At 44.5% G+C, this 26,973-nt stretch overlaps 1 protein-coding gene across 1 annotated transcript in view; it reads left to right on the forward strand.

The window, feature by feature from the left end:
• The window catches only part of IGFBP4 (insulin like growth factor binding protein 4), a 65,902-nt gene extending 39,723 nt beyond the window's left edge, over nucleotides 1-26,179 (forward strand). Inside the window, exons 2-4 of the mRNA XM_073572631.1 lie at nucleotides 5,938-6,095; nucleotides 6,294-6,422; nucleotides 22,853-26,179. Coding sequence (XP_073428732.1) covers nucleotides 5,938-6,095; nucleotides 6,294-6,422; nucleotides 22,853-22,987 — 422 coding nt within the window. The 3' untranslated portion in view covers nucleotides 22,988-26,179. The remainder of the gene's footprint in view (nucleotides 1-5,937; nucleotides 6,096-6,293; nucleotides 6,423-22,852) is intronic.
• Nucleotides 26,180-26,973: the final 794 nt, after the last annotated feature.

The raw sequence follows: 26,973 nt of genomic DNA on the forward strand, positions 1-26,973 counted from the left end.
TGCATGTTCCCTGCAGCCACAGTATCTTTGTCGCCGGCAGCTTTCTCTTTGACACAAACACACGCTGAATGCTGACATCATCTAGCCGCGCTACTGTGTCAGACAGGAAGTGCGGGCAAAAAATGAAGGACGGATCTCTGCAGCTCCCTGCCCGCCACACATGAGGGCAATCTGGCCAGGGGCCCCCTGGAGCCTCAGGGTCAGATAAACAGGCCAGATTGCCCTTGGTGTTAGCCGCCCTGCAAGGGCCCCCCTCCACCTTCGGGCCCTGGTGCAGCTGCTCTGGGTGCATATGCGGTATCCGCCCCTGCTGTGGATGACAGAAGGTCCCAGTGGTTAGCTTATCATTGGAGGAATCTTCTTACAGATGTGTCCATCTTCACTTTTCCACAAATTTTCTCTGATTAATTTCTCATGATGAAAATTAAACACAATTTGACATAGACACAATGCAGAAAGATTACTTGCTAAAGCAATACTATTGTATCTATTTAGATTGAATTTTGTGTGGACATATATTTGACCTATTTGAGCACCTTACTGTTTTTGGGCATTTTTAACCTTTAATTATTGAATTAAAAGTTATTTTTTAGGGGTTTCTTTTTCTTGGTTTGTTTTTGTGATTTCCTGACCCCAATTATTGTTTTTCTTGAGGTTTTGCCCGGCACTTACATCCCTATTATTGCCTTTTAGAATAGGCTGTTAGTGCGATTGCCTAACCACCATTCCATTCTTTCTCTATGGGGCTACAAAGAAGTGTGCTCAGCTTTTTCTGACAGCCCAATAAAGAATGAATGGAACATATGGGCATATGCACTGGTGCTCAACTCTGCAAGGGAATATTGTGAAGTGCTTTGTTCTGCTGATCAGTGCGAGTCACAGACATGACAGACATCCCCCGAGGAAGAAGTAGCTTATACTTCGAAACGCGTTGGCAATAAAACATTGATCTTTTATCACAACTGTAATTTTGTATATTATTAAGCATCGCACGGAGTCCAAAAAAAGCTCAATAGGATTTAATGATTTCTTCCAGGCTTACGGTGCCTGGACGAAATCCCTGCCTCCTCTCTTCATTATAATACTACCCCATCTTATGTATGTCAGTTGTGGTGCTGGAATCTGCGCCTGTGCCCTGCACTCCCTCCATAATATGTGCCTTTTCCTTCCTTCTCTGGGCGCTGCATTCAGGGACCTTCTGCGCGGGCAAGTCACTGTGATCTCTGGCATGCGCGCTGATAAGATGCTCTCCCCACTTCCTCCCTGCATAGTTAAGGCTAGGAACCATGTGAACATAGCAATGACTATGCAAGGAGAAAGTGGGGAGAGCACCTTATCAGCGCGCACCGGAGGTCACTAAAGCAGAAGTCGCCAGCGCCTGAGCACAAGATCCCCCGAGTAAAGTGCCCATCGAAGTGAAGAAGAGATATGGATTTTTGAGGGCGTGCTGGGCGCAGGCGCGGGTTTCCAGGGCCAAACTGATGCTGATTAAGGGGGGTTGTATTATAATGAGGAGAGGAGGCAAGGATTTCTTTCAGGCACCACACGCCCCGGAGCCTGGAAGAAATCATTAGCGTAAAGACAGAATATAACATTTCTCAGCAACAAGACCATTAATATGAGGCATACAAGTAGGACTAGTGTAACATTTCTATTACCTGTATGCCCATATTAATAGGTCATATACATCCCAGGATTGAGGTGACAGATTCCCTTTAAAGAAGGGAAATTTTAATACCAGAAATCCGTTACTTTGATATTTTCTTACATGATTATCTGTTCAAAGAAATTGCACAGGAATAATTCTAAGATAGAAATCACTTGGAAAAAACTCTGTATCCTCCTGCACAGTCAACCAGCAGCCAAAACGTTAAAATTCCTTACATCCTCCCCTGTTGCCCATAAAGAAGGAAAATCACTTGCCAATCTGGCCAGGCTCCAACCTGCTTTCTGAGATTACCATCTTGGATGGATGTCACGCCAGCTATGCTCCAGAGAAATACACATGGACCAGCCAGCACCTTCTAGAGGGCCTGCCAGACTTTCCATGAGCTCATAAGAGAACAGGGGCTGCAGGACAGCAGAAAGCAGACAGTGTGGTGGGGGAGGTATAGGAGCTGAGGGTGACCCCATTAACACCTTGGACCCAACACTGGGGTTTGCAATGCAGCTTTGATGCTGTTTTACTAGTAAATTTGCCAAAAGCAGCAACTCCCCAAAGCGTTAACACTTTTCCTGGCTCCTTTCTGTCTGTGTCAGTGTGTATCAGGCTGCATATCCCTTAACTCGCTATGTTCTCTGCCATCTCGTATTAGAGGAACAGACAGTAATTTTTACATTTCAGAATCAAAACACACAAAGGATCCAAATAAGCATTACAGATATATACTTTACATGCACATATCTATGTGTAGTATACAGACTTATCAGCCAAAACAATAAAACTACCTGCTAATGTTGTACCGCAATTTGTGCTACAGTTCTTTGGGACCAGAACAGCCGGCCTAGTCTTGGCTTCCTCAAAGAACAACAGTCTTAGGAATGTGAAAAAGGGGGTCAACTAATACACCAGCCAGGAAAAAAAAAAAATAAAAAAATAGACTTTATTATCAGGTTAAAAGCAATGTATAAAAACCCAGTGTAGTATGCACTGTATGCCATGTACAGTATGGGGTCAGAAATAGTGAAAGGCTAAATTTCCACAAAAAGACCAGGATGATAAAAAAATCAGGAAGGGAAAAGATGTTGGGGGTTTCTTACCCTCACTATTTCTACCTAACCGCGGAGATTGGCACCCTAATCCTTACGTTTGCTCATCTTTGTCAGAGACGCCGCACTACACTCGCTCACAGAGCCAGTGTGTGTGTCCTGAGTACAGAAACAGTGCTAAAAGATACCTGTGGAGCAAGGCAGCAGAGGTGACAATGCGTGCGTCAAACTATTAGTGTCAGGGTCCAGTCAGCGCCGGAAAGTAAAGAGGCACAGGACCTGCGGACACTGAAGTTAGCAAGCTGGCACAGGACCTATGGTCAGGTGACTGCAAGGGGGAGGGGCTTAGCGTCCTGCTTTCAGATATGACAGGACACCATACAACAACTCAGAGTCAGGCAAAACGGAGGTCACAACAGTACGGGCAAACGAGGCACAGGAGGGACAAACAGACGGGTAGTCAGACAAAGCCAAAGGTCATACACAAGAGGGCGACGTGGTACCAAGGGGGCGAGCAGAGAGAAGTTGGGTCACAAGCAGAGAGTCATACACGAGAGGTAGCGCAGTACAAGAGGGGCAGGCAGAACTCGTAACAGGGACAGAACCGGATCAAAACCAAACAAGCAAGCAAGATATCAGGCACAAGGCACACAGTCAGCTAACTCAGCTGAGGGCAGGAGTATAACTCACACCGGACCTAGGTCCAGTGAGCATTAAATAGCCACCCTCTGCCATAGAGAGGCGGAACAATTAACCCCCAGTCTGATCAGGAGGGCCAAAGCGAAACCCCGTCCTGGATCATGACACTCTTCCACTTCCAGCACATCAATCCCAAGAACCATTTACCAGTTGCTTATTATATTGTACCCTTTGACAAAAGACATTGAGGCTAGATAATCAATGTCATAAAGGGGGCTGGCTTAGCTATTGAACTGAGTTAGACCACCAGCCCTCTTAAAGGGAATTTTTCACCAGGTTTTGCTCTGTAATCTGAGAACAGAATGATGTAAGGGCTTATACCCTGACTCCAATAATGTGTCATATACTAATCTGCTTGCTATCATTTTGATAAAATCCCTGTTTTATCTGCTGCAGATCTAGCAGTTCTGTAATGCCGAGTTCTGTTTAACCCCGCCCACAGCTGTGATTGGCAGCTTTTTCTGTACACTCTGCATTGCTAATCACTGATGGAGCTGGGGTTACACAAAGCAGGAGGACTACATGACTCAAGACAATTAGTTCTCTAGTAATAATCGCGTGCTGATAAAACTCTGATTTTATTGAAGCAACAATACACCGGCCAGTAAGTGACACATTACTGGAATCAAGGTCTCTGACTCTACATTATGCTGCTCTCAGATTACATAGCATAAACCTGCTAACAAATTCCCTTTAAATCAGGTGACGAACATAAGAGGGGGGATCTCGAAAACTGAGACTAAATAACTGTTGGATGAAACATCTTGGAAAATTAAACGAAAGAGGGGTGTCAAATTGAGACATTGGTGCAGATTTATGTAATACAGAAATATTCCAATCACAGATATATTTAAAAGATGGAGATTTGCACACTTTCTGCCACATTCCCACTAGACAGCTTTACTAAATTCAGGTGTATTGAGCAAGGCCGTGTACGTCTAGTTGGCACGTGACCGCATATATGTAAATCTTCTTTTGCCAGCAACAGGCTATTCGGAACAACTCTTTTTTTTGGAAAAGTCAATCTAAATATTATAGATACGAAATGTGTTGGAATCACCATTGTTTAAAACACGTGTTTACACCACAGAAATAAGATGTAATGTTTGAAACCCGCTCTAACCCTAGCCAATAAAACTGAGGAAAAGTTCAAAGAATTAGAAAAGCATGGCGGCTTTTTCTAAAAACCGCACCACTCTCTTCCACTGGTTGTATGTGGTATTCTCCTTTTATTAATAAAAGTTTTGTCAAAGCCAAATACCAGGAAGTGTCAAAAACAGAGCAGTTTTATTTAAAACATGACCTACCAAAAAGACACAAAAAACACATTGTCAAAATTATGATAAAAACGCATGTAAAAAAATGCAATTAATCTATTTTAGGACATATCTGAAGAAATGGTGCAGGAAATCTGCAACATGAAAAATCACCAAATACTCAGACTTAATTTCACATGAATAAGACTTTAATTACAAAGATATCAGTGTGAGTGATTGTTTTTATGTAAATTATGCACCTTACGGCTTCATGAACATGGCAGAGATGTATGGGAGCTTGTACAGTACTTCACAGATGCCACATGGCTCCCTAGTAGGAACTATATGGCCTCCGATTGCTGCCATAAAGGCTCAAATAGATGCAGAGGTATTCTCCATTTTCTAGATTAAATGCACAAAAAGGTAAGAAACAATTTCTTGATTGTAAGATGTAGTAATCTCCATGGTATATGGTTACTCAAGAAAAGGGAATCTTTATGAAATTCTAATTCGCCAGCTTGGCTTAATATCTTTCCAAAAAATTGTATCAAAAATATTCCAAACCCTCTAATTGCCCTGAAAAGACAGTTATGATACTCTGAGGTCTTCTAGATTGTATCCAATCCATTTCAAGCTCTATAATGCAAAGACAGCGTAAGAAATGTCAAAGTGACATGAGCACACATGGCTATGGGTAAGCAAATGGTTACCGTACTTCCCAGTTGTGCTGTCACACACTGTGTGTACAATTAGTTCAGTGTTTTACGGCTTTCTCTTCCTATCTGTATTGCTATGCTGTGAGCTCATCCAGACCACAAAATGGCTGCTGCAATCCCTGCCTCTGCTTTTATATAGGTTATGGTAGTATCTCCTGATTTATTGTACTATACTGTGTGATAACTGCAATTCATTATGAAGAAACCTGTCCAACTGCACCTGAAGTAATTTGAGCCTTCACTGGCTGATGCAATGTTCTGCAAATTCTATCATCATGGCAGCCATTTTAGCAGATATGAACAAAGCGAAAAGCAAATGATCTGAATTCGGCAGGTTTAACCAATTCCGAAAAATGTGACAAAAATTAGCATCAAATTGATCCTCTCATCTATACTCAACGAGGATTCTCCCATATTGGACATTACCAGAAAATCTATGTAATATTTGTGGTTAGATTTAGGCCAGTTTATTGCAATGAAAACATTTTAGGACCTTCATAGAATATTGCATGGATAAATAGTTTTAACACTAAATCGTGTTGATGGTTTTTTTTCAGCTGAAGATGACAATATAAATATCAACTTAAATCCCTGTCCTACCAACGACAAGATCTGCATCCAAAAAGAACAGGCAAAAGCAAACCAGAATTTAAAGCACAAAATGAAAAAGCACTCTGGGGGCCAAAAAAACTTCAATAATCTTCCTGTACAAATGGTATGTTGAGAATTGCTAAGCTGTCCACTGATTGTTTGAGTTACTCATTTACTTTAATGGTGCTGAGCTGCAGTACCAGGCACAACCTATAGACAGGCATAGCGCTGTTTGTGGAAGAAAGTAGGCTTGTTTCCAAAATCTTGGAGGGGTCTCCTCATTATCTTGGTGGTGTTTAACTTGAATTGTTTTTCCTCCTAGGGCACTTGCCACACGGCATTGAACGTAGCATTAGAAAGATTGGCATCTCTAAAGACCAAGACGCAGGAAGATTTTCTAAATTACCCAATTCCAAATTGTGACCGGGATGGAAGCTTTAACCCTAAACAGGTACATTGATCCTTTTTACTTCCTGTTCTACTCTATAGAGATCACTTTTTAACAGTCGTTGTCATCACAGACAGGATTCATAACTAGAGTTGAGCGACTTTTGTTTTTTTAGGGTCGCGTTTCGTTTCGTGAAACCCGACTTTTCCAAAAGTCGGGTCGAGCAAGATCGTCCGATTATAGGGAAAAGTCGGGGTCGTCCCGAAACACGAAACCCAATGTAAGTCAATGGGGAATAAAAGTCGGCAGTGAGAGGAGGACAGGAAACACACCTACAGTGCCCATTTGAATGCCAAAAGCATCAATTCTTCTTACTTAAGCTTGTCAACCTTAATTAACTTCATAATACAAGTTACGCACTGAAAAATGGGGGTTATTTGGCTACAGTTGTGGGGGGGAGGGCTGGCTGCAGGTTTTCATGTGCCCTGGGTGAAAGAGCGCCCCTTTAACACATACCACAACTCATCATGCTCCGATACGGCAGAGAAATAGCGGTATAGTACAATGAAAAATACCTCACTTTTTACATCTCATGACGAGGCCCATCTATTTCTCCATACAGAATCATTGGTCCCATATAATGTTTGAAACAGTATATGATGAGCTCCACATAATGCTACAGTATATGTTGGTCCCCATGGATGAAGCTCCACTGTCTTATGGGCCCAAATAATGCTCCAAACATAATGGGCCCCATTTCTAATGCTCTAATGTATAATGGGCCCTGTAAATGCTGCTCCAGTGTCTGATGTCCACCTTTGGAATGTTCCAGTGTATGGTGGGCCCCATCTATCATTCTCCAGAGTATAGTGCTCCCCAAAAATTGCTGTCCCAACATTGAAAACAATCAAATAAGTCTCCTCGCTAGGGAATCCCTGTACTTGTCTGGACTCCTCGTCATCCCCATCTTCCATCTCACTGCACAGTATTTCAACTTTGCAAGTGCTGTGATCCTGAGCAAGCAGGGGGGGCCCACTCGTTGGCGACGGCACTGGCACAGGGCCCCTGATAGTACGGTGGTGTGTCTGATGGCGGGTGGGCCGAACCTGCACTTTCATCTGCAGCTTCCTCTTTGTCACCGTGTAAGATGGAACTGTATATGGGAAGGGTAACCTGAGTTTCATCAGGGTCAGATTCAGGCCGTGTAGCGTGCGAGGGGAATGTAGTGGTCTGGGTCAATGTACCAGCAGATTCATCGAGCAGTGGCTGGGCATCAGTGCACTTTTGTCGCCCCCAGGAGTACGGTCGCCACAGTGGCATTACCTTCTTCCTAGGGAGTGTGATGTCATGCTTGGGAGCAACGAACGATCTCTCTAGCAGGTTAACTGATTGGGCGGCGTTATTCCCACGAGTCATGACCCTCCAAACAGCGTTCATGAAGGCAAAGTGTTTGTTTTACGTGGGCAGTATGGTTGCAAAGCTGAACCTTAAAGGAATGTCCAGAAGGGCACCACCAGGAGTGGAGCCTACGGTTAAATTCGACTCCACCTGGGAAACCTCAACCATGCCAGCTACAGAACAGATGCACACATTGCAAGCTTAATTCCGTTAACGAACGAGACTCCGTCATGCCCCGCGGTCCGAGTCCGGCTTACTTAATTATTAAACAACATGTATGTCAATACCTGGATAAGAATGAAGTGATTAAACAGAGTCAGCATGGGTTTGTAACTAATAAGTCATGTCAGACTAACTTAATTTCCTTCTATGACGGTATCACTGATTGGGTGGATCAAGGAAATGCTGTAGATATAGTATATCTTGACTTCAGCAAAGCATTTGACAAAGTCTCTCATACAATCCTTATTGAAAAAATGATTAAGTATGGAATGGACAAGGCAACTGTTAGGTGGATTCATAACTGGCTTAGTGATCGGACCCAAAGAGTGGTCGTAAATGGCTGCACATCCAGTTGGAAGAATGTCTCAAGTGGGGTACCACAGGGCTCTGTCCTGGGCCCTGTATTGTTCAACATCTTTATCAACGATTTAGATGAAGGAATTGAGGGTAAACTGACTAAATTTGCTGATGACACAAAGCTAGGAGGGATAGCTAATACTAGAGAAGAGAGAGAGAGGATTCAAAAAGATTTAAATAAACTGGAGAAGTGGGCAGCAACTAACAGAATGGTTTTTAACAGGGAGAAATGCAAAGTACTACATCTGGGCAATAAAAATGGAAAAAGCATATATAGAATGGGAGGAATAGGGCTAAGTGACAGCACATGTGAAAAAGACTTGGGTATACTAATAGATCACAGACTGAATATGAGTCAACAGTGTGATGCAGCAGCAAAAAAGGCAAATGCAATTCTAGGATGTATTAACAGAAGCATACAGTCTAGATCACGTGAAGTCATTATTTCCCTCTACTCCTCTTTGGTCAGACCTCATCTGGAATATTGTGTCCAGTTTTGGGCACCACATTTTAAAAAAGACATCAACAAACTGGAGCAAGTTCAGAAAAGAGCGACCAGAATGGTGACCGGTCTGCAAACCCTGTCTTATGAGGAAAGGTTGCAGGATTTGGGAATGTTTAGTTTGCAAAAGAGAAGACTGAGAGGAGACTTAATAGCTGTCTACAAATATCTAAAGGGCTGTCACATTGTAGAAGGATCAACTTTATTCTCATTTGCACAAGGAAAGACTAGAAGCAATGGGATGAAACTGAATGGGAGGAGACACAGATTAGATATTAGAAAAAACTTTTTGACAGTTAGAGTGATCAATGAGTGGAACAGGCTGCCACGAGAAGTGGTGAGTTCTCCTTCAATGGAAGTCTTCAAACAGAGGCTGGACAGACATCTGACTGGGATGATTTAGCGAATCCTGCTTTGAGCAGGGGGTTGGACCAGATGGCCCAGGAGGTCCCTTCCAACTCTACGATTCTATGATTCTATGATGATTCTATGGCACATGAGATTGGCCAATAACTGGTGTGTCATGCCCTTACATGTCCGTGGCTGCATGTGCGCTACACGGAAAAGGCCAGCATTTGTCGCTTACAGGTGCAGATAACCCGCTGAACAACGTTAGTGATGGGGATCACTGATTACAATTATTACCCGCGAACAATGATTTCCCAGTAAGTGCAGGTCAACCGCAGTTCCGGAATTAGGCCTAACCGTCATTCCTGAAAAAATGAAAAACTTACGTGTGCAAACCACAGGTGCTGTAGCTTGCTTAACAGCTCGCCAGCCGTTCTCACGCCCAGTATGGATTACACGTGATTGCACAAAGGTGAGAAAGGGTACCGTATCCCCAGATAACATGTATGGATAGCGTACACATTCAAAATATATGTCTATACAGCAGGAGGCAGGCTCAGACGGTGTTAGGCCCAGTATGGATTGCACATGATTGCACAAAGGTTAGAAAGGGTACCGTATCCCCAGATAACATGTATGGATAGCGTACACATTCAAAATATATGTCTATACATCAGGAGGCAGGCTCAGACGGTGTAAGGCCCAGTATGGATTGCACGTGATTGCACAAAGGTTAGAAAGGGTACCGTATCCCCAGATAACATGTATGGATAGCATACACATTCAAAATATATGTCTATACATCAGGAGGCAGGCTCAAACGGTGTCAGGCACAGTATGGATTTGACGGCCCAGACTACACAGCGGAGGAGCAGGGAGAGGTAAAGATTGCAAATGCTGGGGCCCTGCCCAAGCAAGGGGGGCCCACTCGTGGGCGTCGGTACTGGCACTGGGCCCCTCATAGTACGGCGGTGTGTCTGACGGCGGGTGTGCACCACCACCGTCAGAGACACTTGATTGCACTATGAGGGACCCTGTGCCAGTGCCCGCGCCCAAGAGTCGGCCTACCCACCTGTCCAGGGCAACGGCACTCGCACGGTGTCGTGCGCTAGGTGGTGACCCCGGCCATGGGGGGGGGAGGCAGCACAGTTAGGGAGTTTTAGAAAGTGGCATATGTTGATGTTGGACATTCAGCTGATGCAAAAGGCGAAATAGGTCAAGTCCCAGGAAGAGGTGGACCAAAGCAAGCCATTTTTCTGTCACCCTATGTGTCATCAGGGGAAGGTGGGACAAAATCCTTGGAAACCCATGCGTGGTTCATTTTAATGAAGGTTAGATCATCCACATTTTGGGTTGACAGACGGGTCCTTTTTTCTGTCAGGATTGATCCAGCTGCACTGAAGACTCTTTCCGATAGCACACTTGCAGCTGGGCAAGCGAGCTCCTGTAAGGCATATTGTGCCAATTCAGGCCAGGTGTCCAGTTTAGCGGCCCAATAGTCAAAGGGGAATGACCTGTGTGGGAGAACATCGATATGGGAGGAAAAGTAGTTTGTAACCATAGTTGACAACTGCTGTCTCCTGTCACTTTCCATGGATGCAGTATTACCAGTTGTGTGAGCGGTACTTGAAAAATCAGTCCACAACATTGTCATGAAACCCGTCTCCAACGCCACTTCTGCTGTGTGCACCACGAACACCTCTGCCAAGCTGACCCCAGCCCGTACGGCTCGTGTGAGAACCATCACCGCTGCTGTGTGCTGGGAATGCCTCAAGCAACCGATTTAACAGAGTTGCTTGTTTATTAGCCAATATTAGGTCAAGGTTCTCCTGTGGCATGATGTTTTGTAATTTGCCTTTATAGCGTGGATCCAGGATGCTGGCCAACCAGTAGTCATCATCGTTCATCATTTTGGCAATGCGGGGGTCCCTTTTTAGGATCTGCAAGGCATAATCTGACATGTGGGCCAATGTTCCCGGTGTCAATGATGCACTGCGAGTGCTGGTTGGGGGAGCACTTTCTGGCAAATCCACATCCCTCCAGTCACGCACAAACCTTGTACCACACCTTGCCACGCCAACATTTTCACTTGCCCCACGAGATGCATCCTCCTCCCCTAAGTAATCATTCCCATCATCCTCCTCCTCCTCCTCTTCTTCCTCCACCTCATCCAGGAGAGGTCCCTGAGCAGACAATGGCTGAATGTCATCAAGGATTCCCTCCTCCTCTTCCTCCTCATCAACATTGGCTGCAGAAGCCTGCTCCTTAAGGTGCGTCAAAGTTTGCATGAGCAGACGCATAAGTGGGATGCTCATGCTTAGGATGGCGTCGTCTGCGCTTACCAGCCGTGTGCATTCCTCAAAACACTGAAGGACTTTACAGAGGTCTTTCAGCTTCGACCACTGCACACCTGTCAACTCCATGTCTGCTCTCAAAGTGCCTGGCCGTGTATCCTCCCACAAATGCATTATGGCCTGCCTCTGCTCGCACAGCCGCTCCACCATGTGCAGGGTGGAGTTCCACCTTGTTGCAATGTCGATAATGAGGCGGTGGTTGGGAAGGTGGAGCAATCGCTGCAGCTTCTGCATACGAACGGAGTGTACAGGCGACCGGGGGATGTGCGCGCACAGTCTTCGCACCTTCTGGAGCAGGGCTGTTAACTCCGGATAATTTTTGAGGAAGCACTGCACCACCAGGTTCAAGGTGTGAGCCAAGCAAGGTATGTGGCTGAGTTTTGAAAGGGCTATGGCTGCCACAAAATTACGGCCGTTATCACTAACTACCTTGCCTGCCTCAAGATGTACACTGCCCAGCCATGACTCAGTTTGTCGCTTCAAGTACTCGGCCAGCACCTCGGCGGTGTGTCTGTCGCCCAAACACATCATCTGCAACACAGCCTGCTGACGCTTTCCACTAGCTGCTCGATAGGGGGACACCTCGTGTGCAACAGTGGCAGCTGCAGATGGAGTGCTCGTACGACTGCGCTCTGTGGACGAGCTTTCGCTTCTGGAGGAGGAGGAGGGTCGAACGCCTACAGCCAACTGTTTCCTATACCGTGGGCTAGGCAGCACTGTCCCACCACCATTGTCCCCTGTGGACCCTGCATCCACCACATTAACCCAGTGCGCAGTGATGGACACGTAACGGCCCTGGCCATGCCGACTGGACCATGCATCAGTTGTGAGGTGCACCTTTCCGCTCACTGACTGCTTGAGTGCATGGACAATGCGGTCTTTCACATGATGGTGGAGGGCTGGGATGGCTTTGCGAGAGAAGAAGTGGCGACTGGGTAGGTCATAGCGTGGTACTGCATAGGCCATGAGTTCGCGGAAAGATGCACTTTCCACCAACCGAAAGGGCATCATCTCAAACGAGATTAGTTTGGCAATGTGGGCGTTCAAACCCAGTGTACGCGGATGAGAGACTGAGTACTTTCTTGACCTACTCATAGTGTCTGGGAGGGTGAGCTGGACTTGAGAGCTGCATATGGTGGAAGTAGCGGTGGACAGGGCGGACTGAGAGAGGGTTGATGATGGTGATGGAGTTGGTGTTCTTTCTGATGGCCTAGAATCAGTCTTTCGTTGATATAACAGTGGGATTCCCTGACTGCTGTGGCCTTGCAACGACACCTCAACATTTGCTGCTGTGCTAACCGGTGGGCTTACAGTGGGGGAAACAATGTAGCGTTGCTGACTACCTTCGTTGTGATCAGTTGCACATGTGGCACTTGAGGTTTGGTGTTGTGTCCACGCTTGCAAGTGCATGGTGTTTAAATGTCTAAGCATGCAACTGGTATTCAAATTTTTCAGATTTTTCCCTCGGCTAAAGGTCTTTGTGCACTTCTTACAGATAACCTTGGCCTGATCATGAGGATTTTGTTCAAAAAAGTGCCACACTGCACTCTTCCTACTTTGGCAGACATTTTGCGGCCTAGCACGCTGTGATCTTTTGACCCTCTGGACAAGCTGTCCAGCAACTCTTTTGATTTTTGGAACCTGTCTTTGGAGTGCTCCGGGCCTGCCAGATAACAGCTGTTGCGATGTCGATGTCTGCTGTGGATGCTCCTCATCTGAGCTATTGGAAGCAGCACCCTCTTCCCCCAATGGATGCCAATCTGGGTCAACAACTGGGTCATCCATCACCTCCTCTTCAATGTCATGTGCACCTTCCTCTGTGTCACCGTGTATGGTGGTATAGTGTGTGGGAAGGGGCACCTGAGTCTCATCAGGGTCAGAATCTGGCTCTGTACACTGCGAGGACAATGTAGTGCTCTGAGTGAATGTACCAGCAGAATCATCCATCAGCGGCTGTGCATCAGTGCACTCCATGTCAGATTCATCTTGGCCTGGGTAATTCACCATTTGACTTGATAATCCAGGCATGGTATGTGAAAACAGCTCCATGGAGTAATCAGTAGTATGGCCTGCGTCATCCTTCAATCTTGGTTGGGGTGAAGGACACAAGGAAAGGTGTGGTTCATGAACATGAGCCTCCAATGACGACTCAGTGCTTTTACTTTTTACAACTGAAGAAGAGGAGGCGATAGAGCTGGAGGCTGAGTCAGCAATGTAAGACAAAACTTTTTCCTGATGCTCTGGCTTTAAAAGCGGTTTGCCAACTCCTAGAAAACTAAGCCTTCGAAGCCTTATGGAGCCAGACGATGACGCAGGCTCAACACCTCCTGCATTCGGTCCTATTTTGCTCTTACCACTACCATCAGATCCACCACCAACACCATCATTACCAGCTGCCAACCCCCGCCCAATTCCACGGCCTCTTCCACCAGCCTTCCTCATTTTTGGTAGAAATGTAGACAAAATCCAACAAACTATATAGTAATGTAAAACAAGGTACAAGGTGTCTATAGGACAGGGGAGATTTTGAATTTCTGCTCACACTAGTGGACACTGGACACTTTTGGATTGTGTGAGGCCCACTGAATATCTGAGCGCTATGTCACAGGCTCGATGGCACAGCTGTGACCAAAGTGACTAGAGGATAAGTGAGATTTTGAATTTCTGCACACACTAGTGGACACTGGACACTTTTGGATTGTGTGAGGCCCACTAAATATCTGAGCGCTATGTCACAGGCTCGATGGTACAGCTGTGACTAGAGGATAAGTGAGATTTTGAATTTCTGCAGACACTTGTGGACACTGGACACTTTTGGATTGTGTGAGGCCCACTGAATATCTGAGCGCTATGTCACAGGCTCGATGGCACAGCTGTGACCAAAGTGACTAGAGGATAAGTGAGATTTTGAATTTCTGCACACACTAGTGGACACTGGACACTTTTGGATTGTGTGAGGCCCACTAAATATCTGAGCGCTATGTCACAGGCTCGATGGTACAGCTGTGACTAGAGGATAAGTGAGATTTTGAATTTCTGCAGACACTTGTGGACACTGGACACTTTTGGATTGTGTGAGGCCCACTGAATATCTGAGCGCTATGTCACAGGCTCGATGGCACAGCTGTGACCAAAGTGACTAGAGGATAAGTGAGATTTTGAATTTCTGCAGACACTTGTGGACACTGGACACTTTTGGATTGTGTGAGGCCCACTGAATATCACAACGCTATGTCACAGGCAGAAATTGGCTAGTGTATCACAAACTACAAGGTGTATGTAGAATTGGGCAGAGTAGGAATCTCCCTAGAGTGCAGGTCTGTAAGAACGGAACATGTCCTCGACTTATTCTCACAGAGTGACACAGATAGCTTCACTGTGGCTGTGATAACAGCCGTTACACGGTACTGTGTGAGGAGCGTACACCGCTGTATGGTGTGAAAAAATGCACGCTCAGTACCTCAGCAGGACAAAAAAAAAAAATTGGGATTGCTTTTAAAAAAGCAGTTTGCAGCTCAGTACCTCAGCAGGACAAAAAAAAAATTGGGATTGCTTTTAAAAAAGCAGTTTGCAGCTCAGTACCTCAGCAGGACAAAAAAAAAAAATTGGGATTGCTTTTAAAAAAGCAGTTTGCAGCTCAGTACCTCAGCAGGACAAAAAAAAAATTGGGATTGCTTTTAAAAAAGCAGTTTGCAGCTCAGTACCTCAGCAGGACAAAAAAAAAATTGGGATTGCTTTTAAAAAAGCAGTTTGCAGAGCAGTGGGTAAACAGCAATGCAGCTGTCAGGAAGCCTTAGAAGGCAGCCCAACAACCAACACCACTGATACACCACAATATAGCCTCCCCTTGCACTGCACACACAGTGACTGGTGTATTGTACAGGCACAATCGCTAGCAGCAGAAGCAGTTTTTTTTTTTTCTTCCCTGCCTAACACTCTCCCTACAGAATCAGCAGCAACCTCTCCCTATGCTAAGATCGGCAGAAGTAAGATGGCGGTCGGCGTGCACGCCCTTTTATACCCCCTGTGACGCCCACCAAAGCAAGCCAATCACTTGCATGCCCTTCTGAAAGATGGTGGTGACCCGTGCCTATGTCATCACGTTGCCTACAGTGTCCGTGGATCCTGATTGGCTGAAAAAGAGCGCAAAACAAACTTTTGAAACGCGACTTTGGCGCGTAAGTCGCCGACCTCGTGGCCGACCTCATCCTAGGGTCGGGTTTCGTTTCATGAAACCCGACTTTGCCAAAAGTCGGCGACTTTTGAAATTTTTCGACCCGTTTCGCTCAACTCTATTCATAACGGCAGATAAAACAAGATCCACCATTCACAATAGGAGATGTCACAGCTCAATTCCTCCTCATTTAAAATGGTTAGCCAGGACTTTTATTATTTTTTTGTATGGGCTAAGAAATAACACGCAGGTAGTCTAGCTGCTTGCTCTGCATGGGGACATTCTCTACTGGCTAAGCCAGCAATTTTCATGCTTCATTCCACCTCTTAGATATTGGGGATGGTTAGCACTCGACTGGAGAGTTGAGTTTTCGGTGCTAGTGAAAAGGAGCCAGTAGCCCCATAGACATGAGTTCAATGTAAAATCACTGCACACGTGGAATATGCTCAAAGTGAACTTTTTATTTATTTATTTTGACGGTGATGAAGCGACAGCTGACGTTTCGGCCTACCAAAGGCCTTTATCACATAGTCGCCCTTTTAAAGTAGAGTTTCGGTGGTCACCGGCTAGAAATGATCACTGCTAGGCAATGTTTCAGAGGGAAGTGAACTGTCCGATATGATCATAGGAACTGCTTCCAAAGGATCCTGTGGGAAAGACCAGGCTATAATCGGTAGAGATAACATCAGATCAGTATGGAAATTATATCTGCGCCACCAATCACTCCTGGTTATTCCCACTGCGCCACCAATCATTGTAAGTAACTTCCCCTAGGGGTACACCTCTATATCATCAGATATAATTTCCATACTGATCTGATGTTATCTCTACCGATTATAGCCTGGTCTTTCCCACAGGATCCTTTGGAAGCAGTTCCTATGATCATATCGGACAGTTCACTTCCCTCTGAAACATTGCCTAGCAGTGATCATTTCTAGCCAGTGACCACCGAAACTCTACTTTAAAAGGGCGACTATGTGATAAAGGCCTTTGGTAGGCCGAAACGTCAGCTGTCGCTTCATCACCGTCAAAATAAATAAATAAAAAGTTCACTTTGAGCATATTCCACGTGTGCAGTGATTTTACATTGAACTCATTCCACCTCTTGTCAGCAGAGCAGCTGTTCAACTTCCGGTCTGCTCTGTAAATAGGGCATCACTGCAGACGCCATGCTGATAGGCAGTCGGCATCCCACAGTTAAGTAGCGAGAAGCCGGCTGTCAATCAGCATGATTTCAGAAGAGACACAACGGTCAACAGAGCAGTGTGGAAGAGAAGGAAACTGCTCTGTCAACGTGATGTCAGCAGAAGCCGTAGTAGAGATCCGTGACCACTTTGAGCTGGCAGAGAGGCACTAGGCATATCAGGCATGTAGTTATCAACTGCCTGTTTATTAGTTCTTAGTCATGTGCAAAAATAATAAAAGTCCCAGATAACCCTTTTAACAATGACCTTAGCCTATGTCATAGCAAGCCTAAAAAATTTTCCTACACAAGATAATGTCACAGGACCTACTGTCCATGAGCCGCTAAAAAGAATAGCAAACATAAGCCTAATATTAGGCCTCTAGGTCAGTGTGAAAATTGCATTATTTCAGGTAAAAAAAAATACATAAAAAATGAAATACAGTAGATAATTACAAAATAATTTCTATTTTTTTAATATATTTAAATGTCTTCATCATGCCCCCCTTATGTCCTCTCATCCTGGCCCTACATGTCTACATCCTGCCCCCATGTATCCTCTCATCCTGGTCTCACATGTCTCCATCATGCCACCCCATATGTCCTCTCATCCTGGCCTCACATGTCTCCATCATGCCACCCCCACATATGTCCTCTCATCCTGGCCCCACATGTCTCAAACATGCCCCCGTATAAGTCCTCTCATACTGCCCCTACATGTCTTCATCATGCCCTCCCTCCATAAGTTCTCTCATGTAGGACCACGAGCTGTATAAAGATGTGGTCCCTGATTGTGGGTAAAGTGTGCGATAACCCCCTTTCCCTCAGTTCTCTAATAAGTGTAGGTATGCGATAAGTTAAATTGTGAAAGCTCATCTGTGTAAAGGTGGGGGAGGAGACAGACTTACTGGGTGGTATGTTATTATAGGATTATGCCCCCTTTTCTTTCTCCTCCCCTTTTCATACCCCTGCTCAGTTAAGTTATATGGAATAGTTTGGGGTATAAGGTTCTTCCCATCCCTGTGCCTTTCCTCTTCACCGGACACCGCTGACAGCGTTTCCCTCCCACCCTCCCTAACAAAAAAATGATTTTCTTTTGATTCATTTTCTTCTATGTCAATTGTGAAATAGTAAGGAAAGAAGAGCTGGAGAAATGTGAAGTCATGGCTGGCGGTAAAAAAATACAAGTTCTGAGTTTGTTCCAACAACGTACTTGTCCTCCGGGAGTCCGGAGGTACATACCGTGTTGGAGAGTTTTAAAAAATTGATGGAAATATGAGAGAGCGGTTAAAAGTTTGTTGATAAACAAAGATAATAATAAAATCCGTGGCCTACCCCATCCACAAAAAGGTCAAATTGTGTTTTAATTGTATTGGTTAAGAGGGAAAGGTTATGTTTAAGCTACGGGTATAACAGCAGCCTACTGCACCCACATGTCTCCATCCTGCCCCCCACATGTCTCCATCATGCCTCCAATCCTGCCCCCACATGTCTCCATTCTGCCCCCATATATTTCCTCTCATCCTGGCCCCACATGTCTCCATCCTACCCTCCATATGTCCTCTCATCCTGGCCACCACATGTGTCCTCTCATCCTAGCTCCACATGTCTCCATCCTTCCCCCCACATGTGTCCTCTCATCCTGGTTCCACTTGTCTCCATCCTGGCACCCCATATGTCCTCTCATCCTGGCCCCACATGTCTCAAACATGCCTCCATATATGTCCTCTCATACTGCCCCTACATGTCTCCATCATGCCCTCCCTCCATAAGTTCTCTCTTGTAGGACCACGAGCTGTATAAAGATGTGGTCCCTGACTGTGGGTAAAGTGTGAGATAACCCCCCTTTCCCTCAGTTCTCTAATAAGTGTAGGTATGTGATAAGTTAAATTGTGAAAGCTCATCTGTGTAAAGGTTGGGGAGGAGACAGAGTTACTGGGTGGTATGTTATTATAGGATTATGCCTCCTTTTTTTTTTCTCCTCCCCTTTTTATACCCCTGCTCAGTTAAGTTATATGGAATAGTTCGGGGTATAAGGTTCTTCCCATCCCTGTGCCTTTCCTCTTCACCGGACACCGCTGACAGCGTTTCCCTCCCACCCTCCCTAAAAAAAAAAAAATTGATAAGTTAGGATTTTCTTTTGATTAATTTTCATTTATGTAAATTGTGAAATAATAAGGAAAGAAGAGCTGGAGAAATGTGAAGTCATGGCTGGCGGTGAAAAAGTACAAGTTCTGAGTTTGTTCCAACGACGTACTTGTCCTCCGGAAGTCCAGAGGTACATACCGTGTTGGAGAGTTTTAAAAAAATGATGGAAATATGAGAGAGCGGTTAAAAGTTTTTTGATAAACAAAGATAATAATAAGAGCCGTGGCCTACCCCATACACAAAAAGGTCAAATTGTTTGTGTTTTAATTGTATTGGTTAAGAGGGAAAGGTTATGTTTAAGCTACGAGTATAACAGCAGTCTACTGCACCCACATGTCTCCATCCTGCCTCCCCACATGTCTCCATCCTGCTCCCCCATGTCTCCATTCTGCCCCCCACATGTCTCCATCATGCCTCCAATCCGTCCCCCACATGTCTCCATCCTGCCCCCATATATTTCCTCTCATCCTGGTCCCACATGTTTCCATCCTGCCCCCTCACATGTCTCCATCACGCCCCTCACATACTGTATGTCCTCTCATCCTGGCCCCACGTCTCCATCATGCCCCCAATATATGTCCTGTCATCCCGGACCCGACATGCCTCCATCCTGCCCCCATTAATGTCTTCTCATCCTGGCCCCACATGTCTCAATCCTACCCTCCATATGTCCTCTCATCCTGGCCACCACATGTGTCCTCTCATCCTAGCTCCACATGTCTCCATCCTTCCCCCCACATGTGTCCTCTCATCCTGGTTCCACTTGTCTCCATCCTGCCACCCCATATGTCCTCTCATCTTGGCCCCACATGTCTCCATCATGACTCCATTTATGTACTCTCATTCAGGCCCCACATGTCTCCATCCTGCCCTCCCCCCATGTGTCCTATCATCCTGGCCCAACGTGTCTCTATCATGCCCCTCCCATATGTCCTCTCATCCTGGCCCCAGATGTCTCCATCATGCCCCCATATATGTACTCTCATCCTCTCCCCACATATCTCCATCATGCCCCCATATATGTCCATTCATCCTGACCCCACGTTTCCATCATGCAGCCATATATGTCCTCTCATACTGCCCCCACATGTCTCCATCATTTACCCACCATATGTTCTCTCATTTGGCCCCACATGTCTCCATCATGCCACCCCATATGTCCTCACATCCTGGCCCCACATGTCTCCATGATGCCCCCATATGTCCTCTCATCCTGGCCCAACATGTTTCCATCATGCCCCTATATATGACCTCTCATCCGGGTCTCGCATGTCTCGATCATGCCCCCATATATGTCCTCTCATCCTGGCCCTACATGTCTCCATCATGCCCCTCACATATGTCCTCTCACCCTGGTCCCATATGTCTCCATCATGCCCCCATTATATGTCATGTCATCCTGGATCTGACATGTCTCCACCCTGCCTCCATTTATATCCTCTCATCCTGGCTCCCAATGTCTCCATCCTGCCCCCCCATATGTCTTCTTATCCTGGCCCCACGTTTCCATCCTGTCCCCCACATGTGTCCTCTCATCCTGGTTCCACATGTTTCCATCATGCCACCCCATATGTCCTTTCATCCTGGCCCCACATATCTCCATCCTGACCCCATATATGTCCTCTCATTCTGGCCCCACATATCTCTATCCTGACTCCCCCATATGTCCTCTCATCCTGGCTCCACATGATTTCATCATTACCTTCCATATGCCCTCTCATCCTGGCCCCACGTTTCCATCATGCCCCTATTTATGTCCTCACATCCTGGTCCCACATGTCTCCATCATGCCCCCACATATGTAACCTCATCCTGACCCCACATGTCCCCATCATGCCCCCATATACAGTATGTCCTCTCATTCTTCCCCCACATGTCTCCATCCTGCCCTCTTCCCCCATATGTCATCTCACCCTGGCCCCACATGTCTATATTCTACCCCCCACATATGTCCTCTCATCCTAGCCCCACATGTTTCCATCATGCCCCCAGATGTCCTCTCATAATACCCCCACATGTCTCCATCCTGCCCCCATATGTCCTCTCATCCTGGCCCTACATGTCTCCATCCTACCCCCCATATGTCCTCTCATCCTGGTCCCACATGTTTCCATCTTGCCCTCCCCCCATATGTCCTCTCATCCTGGCCCCACATGTCTGCATCATGCCCCCAAATATGTCCTCTCATCCTGGCCTCAGATGTTCCCATTATGCAGCCATATATGTCACCATAATCACAATCACCTACCCACTTAATCCCTCCACGCTGTTTTAGAGTTAATTACAAACTTCTCAGCAATCTCGTATTATAAAATAAATATCAATAAGTTTAAAATACATATTTTGTGGATAATAATTTAAAAAAATACAATTTAAAAAGAATTGTTCTTCTCTTGGGAAAATGTAAAAATATAAAATATTTAGGAAAAAAAATACGAAACCATTGGATACAATTCTGGATGTGAATTTCTCTGATATTTTGATAATAGTGAAGTCACCTCTTTTTAAAAATAAAAAGGGGATTTTAGTCTCCCCAATATCCAAGCTTATTATGACACCAATATTATTATCCAAAGCAGTAACTGAGTTAAACTTAATTGTAAGTTGGGCTGGTCTTATAAGGTCCCGTTACACTAAACGACGCACCAGCGATCCCGACAACGATGCGACTTGGTCAGGCTCCCTGGTGCGTCGCTACATGATCGTTGGTGAGCTGTCAAACAGGCAGACTCACCAGCGATCAGGACCAGCGAGGACGCTGGTATCCAAGGTAAATAGCAGGTAACTAAGAGCGCGCGTCGCTTAGTTACCCGCTGTTTACCCTGGATACCAGTGTGCTCACGCTGGGAGCTGGTATCCAGGGTAAACAGCAGGTAACTAAGCGCTTAGTTATCAATTCTCGATTGATAACTGGAAAATAGCAATAGAAATGCAAACAAACCGGTTACTACCACAATTCCCTGCAACGTCAATAGCCTTATAGTAAAGAAGGAATTCAGGATAAATAACCGTGGTTGCCTCGAATTCCGTTGGTGCAGCTCAGCAACTAAGTGGTTAGGAATTCTGCACATCTAACCAGGAGTGATATAAAAAATGAGCCTTTATTAGAAGTCCATTAAAAGACTAACCCGTTCTGGTAAGACATTAAAATCTTGATGCATTTCTGCGTCAAAGAATAAATGTGATCCTATTTAAATATAAACAGACCAATTATCAGGAGTTTTAGAGCCAACCTATTAAAAACCCCAATACAGATATTCAAATGCAGAATCAACTTATACTGAAAATGAGAACAAAAAACATTTCTATATAAATTCACAAATATAATATCTCAATGCATATAAAAGAGATTATTCTTAAAACTCATACCATGTGGACATTCAGACTAAGAATCCAGAAGGCTTCACGTCTAATTAGATGTGAGATTTTTATGTCTCACCAGAATTGGTTCATGTTATAATGGACGTCTGACAAAGACTAATTTTTTATATTACTCCTGGCTTGATGTGCCAAATTCCGAAACACTTATCAATACCCTTAGATGGGCTGCTAGTGCACTGTCCAGCACAGAAAGGATGTTTATATATTTTGCAGGGATGGTACCTATACCACCCAGTGCTGCCAACATCACTGCCTACTCTATCTCCAGCACTTATAAGAGAGTAAGTGCAGCGGCACTTGGTGGCAGAGGTTGCGAGAGTGGGGTGAGGTAAGGATGTCAAAATATATCTGGAACTAAAGTAGAGTGAAAAAGGGAAATTTACATTTAACTTCTTTCGACTGACATGATTGACTCTTTTCTCTTAGTGCCACCCAGCTCTCGATGGACAACGTGGAAAATGCAGGTGTGTTGATCGGAGAACTGGACTCACGCTGCCTTTGCCTTATGATCCTAACCATGATCCAGACTGTCAACAGAGCTCAGAGCACATCAGAAAATAAAGAGCAGTGAATCTTCTCTACTGAAATCCAACTCCCCACATTACTCTAAGAAAAGAGATCTAGCACTAAGTGGGGGCACATGGAGTCTTCTTAACGTCATATCTAGACTACATCATTCATTCTTGCCCGAAGAATTTACAGCCTTTTGAGGAACATAATCCAGATGATCTGAAGTTAACTCTGGCAAGACAGCTGGCATGGGTGGGCTTTAGGGAGATTTATGGGTGGCAAGAAAAGACATTATACTTTTTTTTCTATTTAATAATCATAGGTAAGGAGGAAACTTTGGGCTCAAGTATGTGAGGTAGAGTTTACTGCATTGAAAAAAATTAGCTTGTGCAACATAGATGGGTTTTATTTTTAGGAGCTTTAGATGAGCAATTATAAGTAGTGTAGAAGACTTGTGAAACTATAGAAGGTATAGCATGATGAGGTTATGTTTGGTCAGTTTGTTCCTATATGATTTGTGGAATTCTGAAAGTGAAATTTATGCAATTGGTACCTTATTGCATAAAAGATTTAAGGCCCAAAAAACAGGACATTTTTAAACTTGCTTTAGACCCAATGTTGTTTCCAGCCTAAAGACACTTATTTGTCCAAATCTACATAGGCCACACCTTTTTGTGGATCAGCTCATAGGACAGTCGTTTAAAAAATGGACCTGTTGGCTCGTGTAAAGTGTCATAGTGAGTGGCACTTTGCATCACAGGAATCGAACTCAACTGTGAGAGAATGAGCGGGACTGTTAAGGCTGATTAGTTAGCGAAAAAGAGAATCTGTCAAGAGAGTCAAGTTTCCCAAAACACGGACAGCAAAACACAAGAACATGTTCCCGTGTTACAAAGGACTATGCTTAAAAATGTGTTGGTAATGGGGGTAAGGCTCAAGGGTGCAGCTGACTGCAGGCTTCTCCCCTTCTGGCTACATATAAATGAGCTTATCTAAGCCTATAGAAGATGGTGGGAGCTACCTTTTTGCCTTTTTCCTCATTTCAAAATTCTATACGATGCTACGCCAACAGAGTGATCGATTACACAATTTTGCCCCATTAGTTAAAGTGATTGTTCACAACTTTTAAAGACTTCGTTTATGGGCCCCAGGTACTGCGGACTCAACAGAAAGTCATGGCTGTAGGTGATCAGGGCCACTGATTGGCTGCAGCTACCACTTCATGGTTCCCGCCGGAAGAGGAGGACAGGAGACCAGTGGGGGACACTGGCACCAGTATATCTAATAGGTGTCTATTTTTTTAATTTTGTATTTTTATTTTCGTGCCACCTTTGGCCCAATAATAACATCTTTAAAAATAGCAAACATTTAATATTTCACTCATACTTTCCTGCTGTATTATATAAACCACACATTATAAGCTTATGGGGGCGGGATGGGATGGGGATGTTCTTATATGCAGCAAATAGAATGAGCAATGCGAATAGTGCCTGGAATAGACTTGCACAGTGTAATTATAAGATATTTTTTTTCATCATGTTTGACTTCTATCCTTACCAATAGCAGCCAACAAACTGTATATCAGCACAGAGGAATTGTATGGCGTTTGTCTTACGGGGAGTGACTCTATATAATGACGTTCATTCACTGGCCATTAATATACAATCGGTGAATAGATTCTATGTCTTTGAGGATTGCTTTTAGTTGGCTAATCAAATCATCTCACCATTGTACCTGACTGGGGACTGGTGGACACTGTCTGATCAACCATTTCTCACTATTGTTTAGAAAGTAAAAGCTAACGTAAAGTAAGCCTTCATCTTTTAAAGGGAATCTGTCACCCCTTTTTTCGAATATGAGCTGCCGGCACCAACATCAGGAACTTTTCTACAGCATTCTGTAAAGCTGTAGACAAGCCCCCGATGCAACCTGAAAGAGAAGAAAAAAAGAGTTATATTATACTCACCAAGAGGAGGTCCGGTCTTGGTCCAATGGTTGTTGCGGTCAGGCGCCTCCCATCTTCATACGATGCTGTCCTCTTCTTTGCTGCCTGTCGTGGCTCCAGAGCAGGCGCACTGCTCTGCTCTGTTGAGGGCAGAGCAGAATACTGCAGTGCGCAGGTGCCGGACCTCTCCCGGCGCCTGCACACTGAAGGGCTCTGCTCTGCTCTCAGTAGAGCAGAGAAGTGCATCTGCGCAGGAGCCATGACAGGAAGGAAAGAAGAGGATGGCATCATATGAAGATGTGAGGTGCTGGACCGGACCGCGACACCCATCGGACCGGACCGCCCCCCCGGTGAGTATAATCTAACTATTTTTTCTTCTCTTTCAGGTTACATCGGGGGCTTATCTACAGCATTACAGAATGCTGTAGATAAGCCCCTGATGGCAGTGCTGGCAGCTCATATTCGAAAAAAGGGGTGACAGATTCCCTTTAAGTGTGTGCCAATTCTATTTTAGGTTGAAATTTGTCTGCGGATTAATTTATTCTTATAGTGGTTGGAGTTTCATTTTTCTCAACCACTTCAAACATATAGTTATATTCTAAAATTTTGGCTGCCCCTAGTCACCACTAGGGGGAGCTTATGGCATACTGTATAAACATTAAATACAAGAATGACCCAGTATGCAGAAAACGTTCAGGCTCCTTCTAGTGTTGAGACCTCGAACTGGTAACAATTATCATCAATTTATTCATAAATTTCTAGAAGGGACTGCAGAGTACCAGCACAACGTAGAATTCTAAGAAAAGATGTTGCTGAATGGGGTGTACAAATATTTAGTAAAATAGTCATGTCAAGAGGGACGGCTATTCCAAGAATAAGTGGCTTATGTATTGCTGACTGCTATAAAAATATGTATAGCAATAACATGTTATTTTATTGCTCTATATATTCCTTTAGGCTCTAAAAGCCAAACCCGCGTTTAAAGGTGGACATTAACTTAAGTATTTTCTGTGTTTTTTCAATGTTATAGTAGATTTTGGTATTTTAATCTTTTTTTTTAGTTGTTTTTAAGACATGCTATTTTGTAAAAGTCTCCTTATCTCTTGATCAAGCATGTACCTGCTTGATTCTCATATAACAAAACTGTCTTCTCAACCAAGGAAAGTTGAAGACATTTGCCAGAAGAGTGGAAACGTCTCGACAAGGGTTAATGTCAGCCTTTAATACGATGTAGCATTTTTTACATATCTATTTTGTGTGAAATCTGATGTGAAAAAAATAAAAAAACACTGTTTCCACACCGGTCTTCTATGATGTTGATTTCTGTACATCACAACAGTACAGTAGACACAGTGTTGAGTTATAAAGTCCCCTGCTGGATTTGTTCTTGACCCCTTAAAGAAAAGTGAATATACAATTGAATTTTCGATTCTATAAATTGGGGTAAGGGAAACCATCTTGCCTTTCATTGACAGTTCACTGAAGGTAGGTGCCTCCAGTGCCTACAAGCAAAGCACAGTCAAATTTTTTGGATTCTGTAAAGTAAGTAATTAGATCTATAAAATGATCTTAATCTGAACTATGTAATGGTTGATATACTACAAAAGTAGTAAGGTTCTGGATGCCTTTCTTGAAAAAATATTATATTACAGGTTCTAAGTACTAAATTCTGTGATCCTGGGGACTCGTTTGATTGTCGTATGTGGAGTCATAAAGGAACTTTTCCCCTAAGGGTCTCATGCAGACAACCATATTGATCCAATTGTGATCCGACAAAATATCGGAAAACACCTGGAACAACGTTATGCTATGGAGCCATGCACATGTTGGATTTTTTCCTCGGGCCACCTGAATTTGATATGATATTCAGATCGCACTCGGATATGGAAGTCAATGAACCTGTGGAAAACATTGGACTGCACTCTGATCACATCTTCAAGAAGATGGAGAAATTTGTTTCTTCATCTTCTCATTTGAGAAAATCGGATCACACTATGATTACACTCTGATCAAACTCTGATCAGTGAGTTGCATAATACAGTCGCTTGCACCTGTCTTGATCTAGAGCTATTAGTATCTGCTTCATGGGGTT

The sequence above is a fragment of the Dendrobates tinctorius genome, unplaced genomic scaffold (assembly GCF_039654945.1).
Source record: "Dendrobates tinctorius isolate UK_male_01 unplaced genomic scaffold, ASM3965494v1 ptg000032l, whole genome shotgun sequence".
Lineage (NCBI taxonomy): Eukaryota > Metazoa > Chordata > Amphibia > Anura > Dendrobatidae > Dendrobates > Dendrobates tinctorius.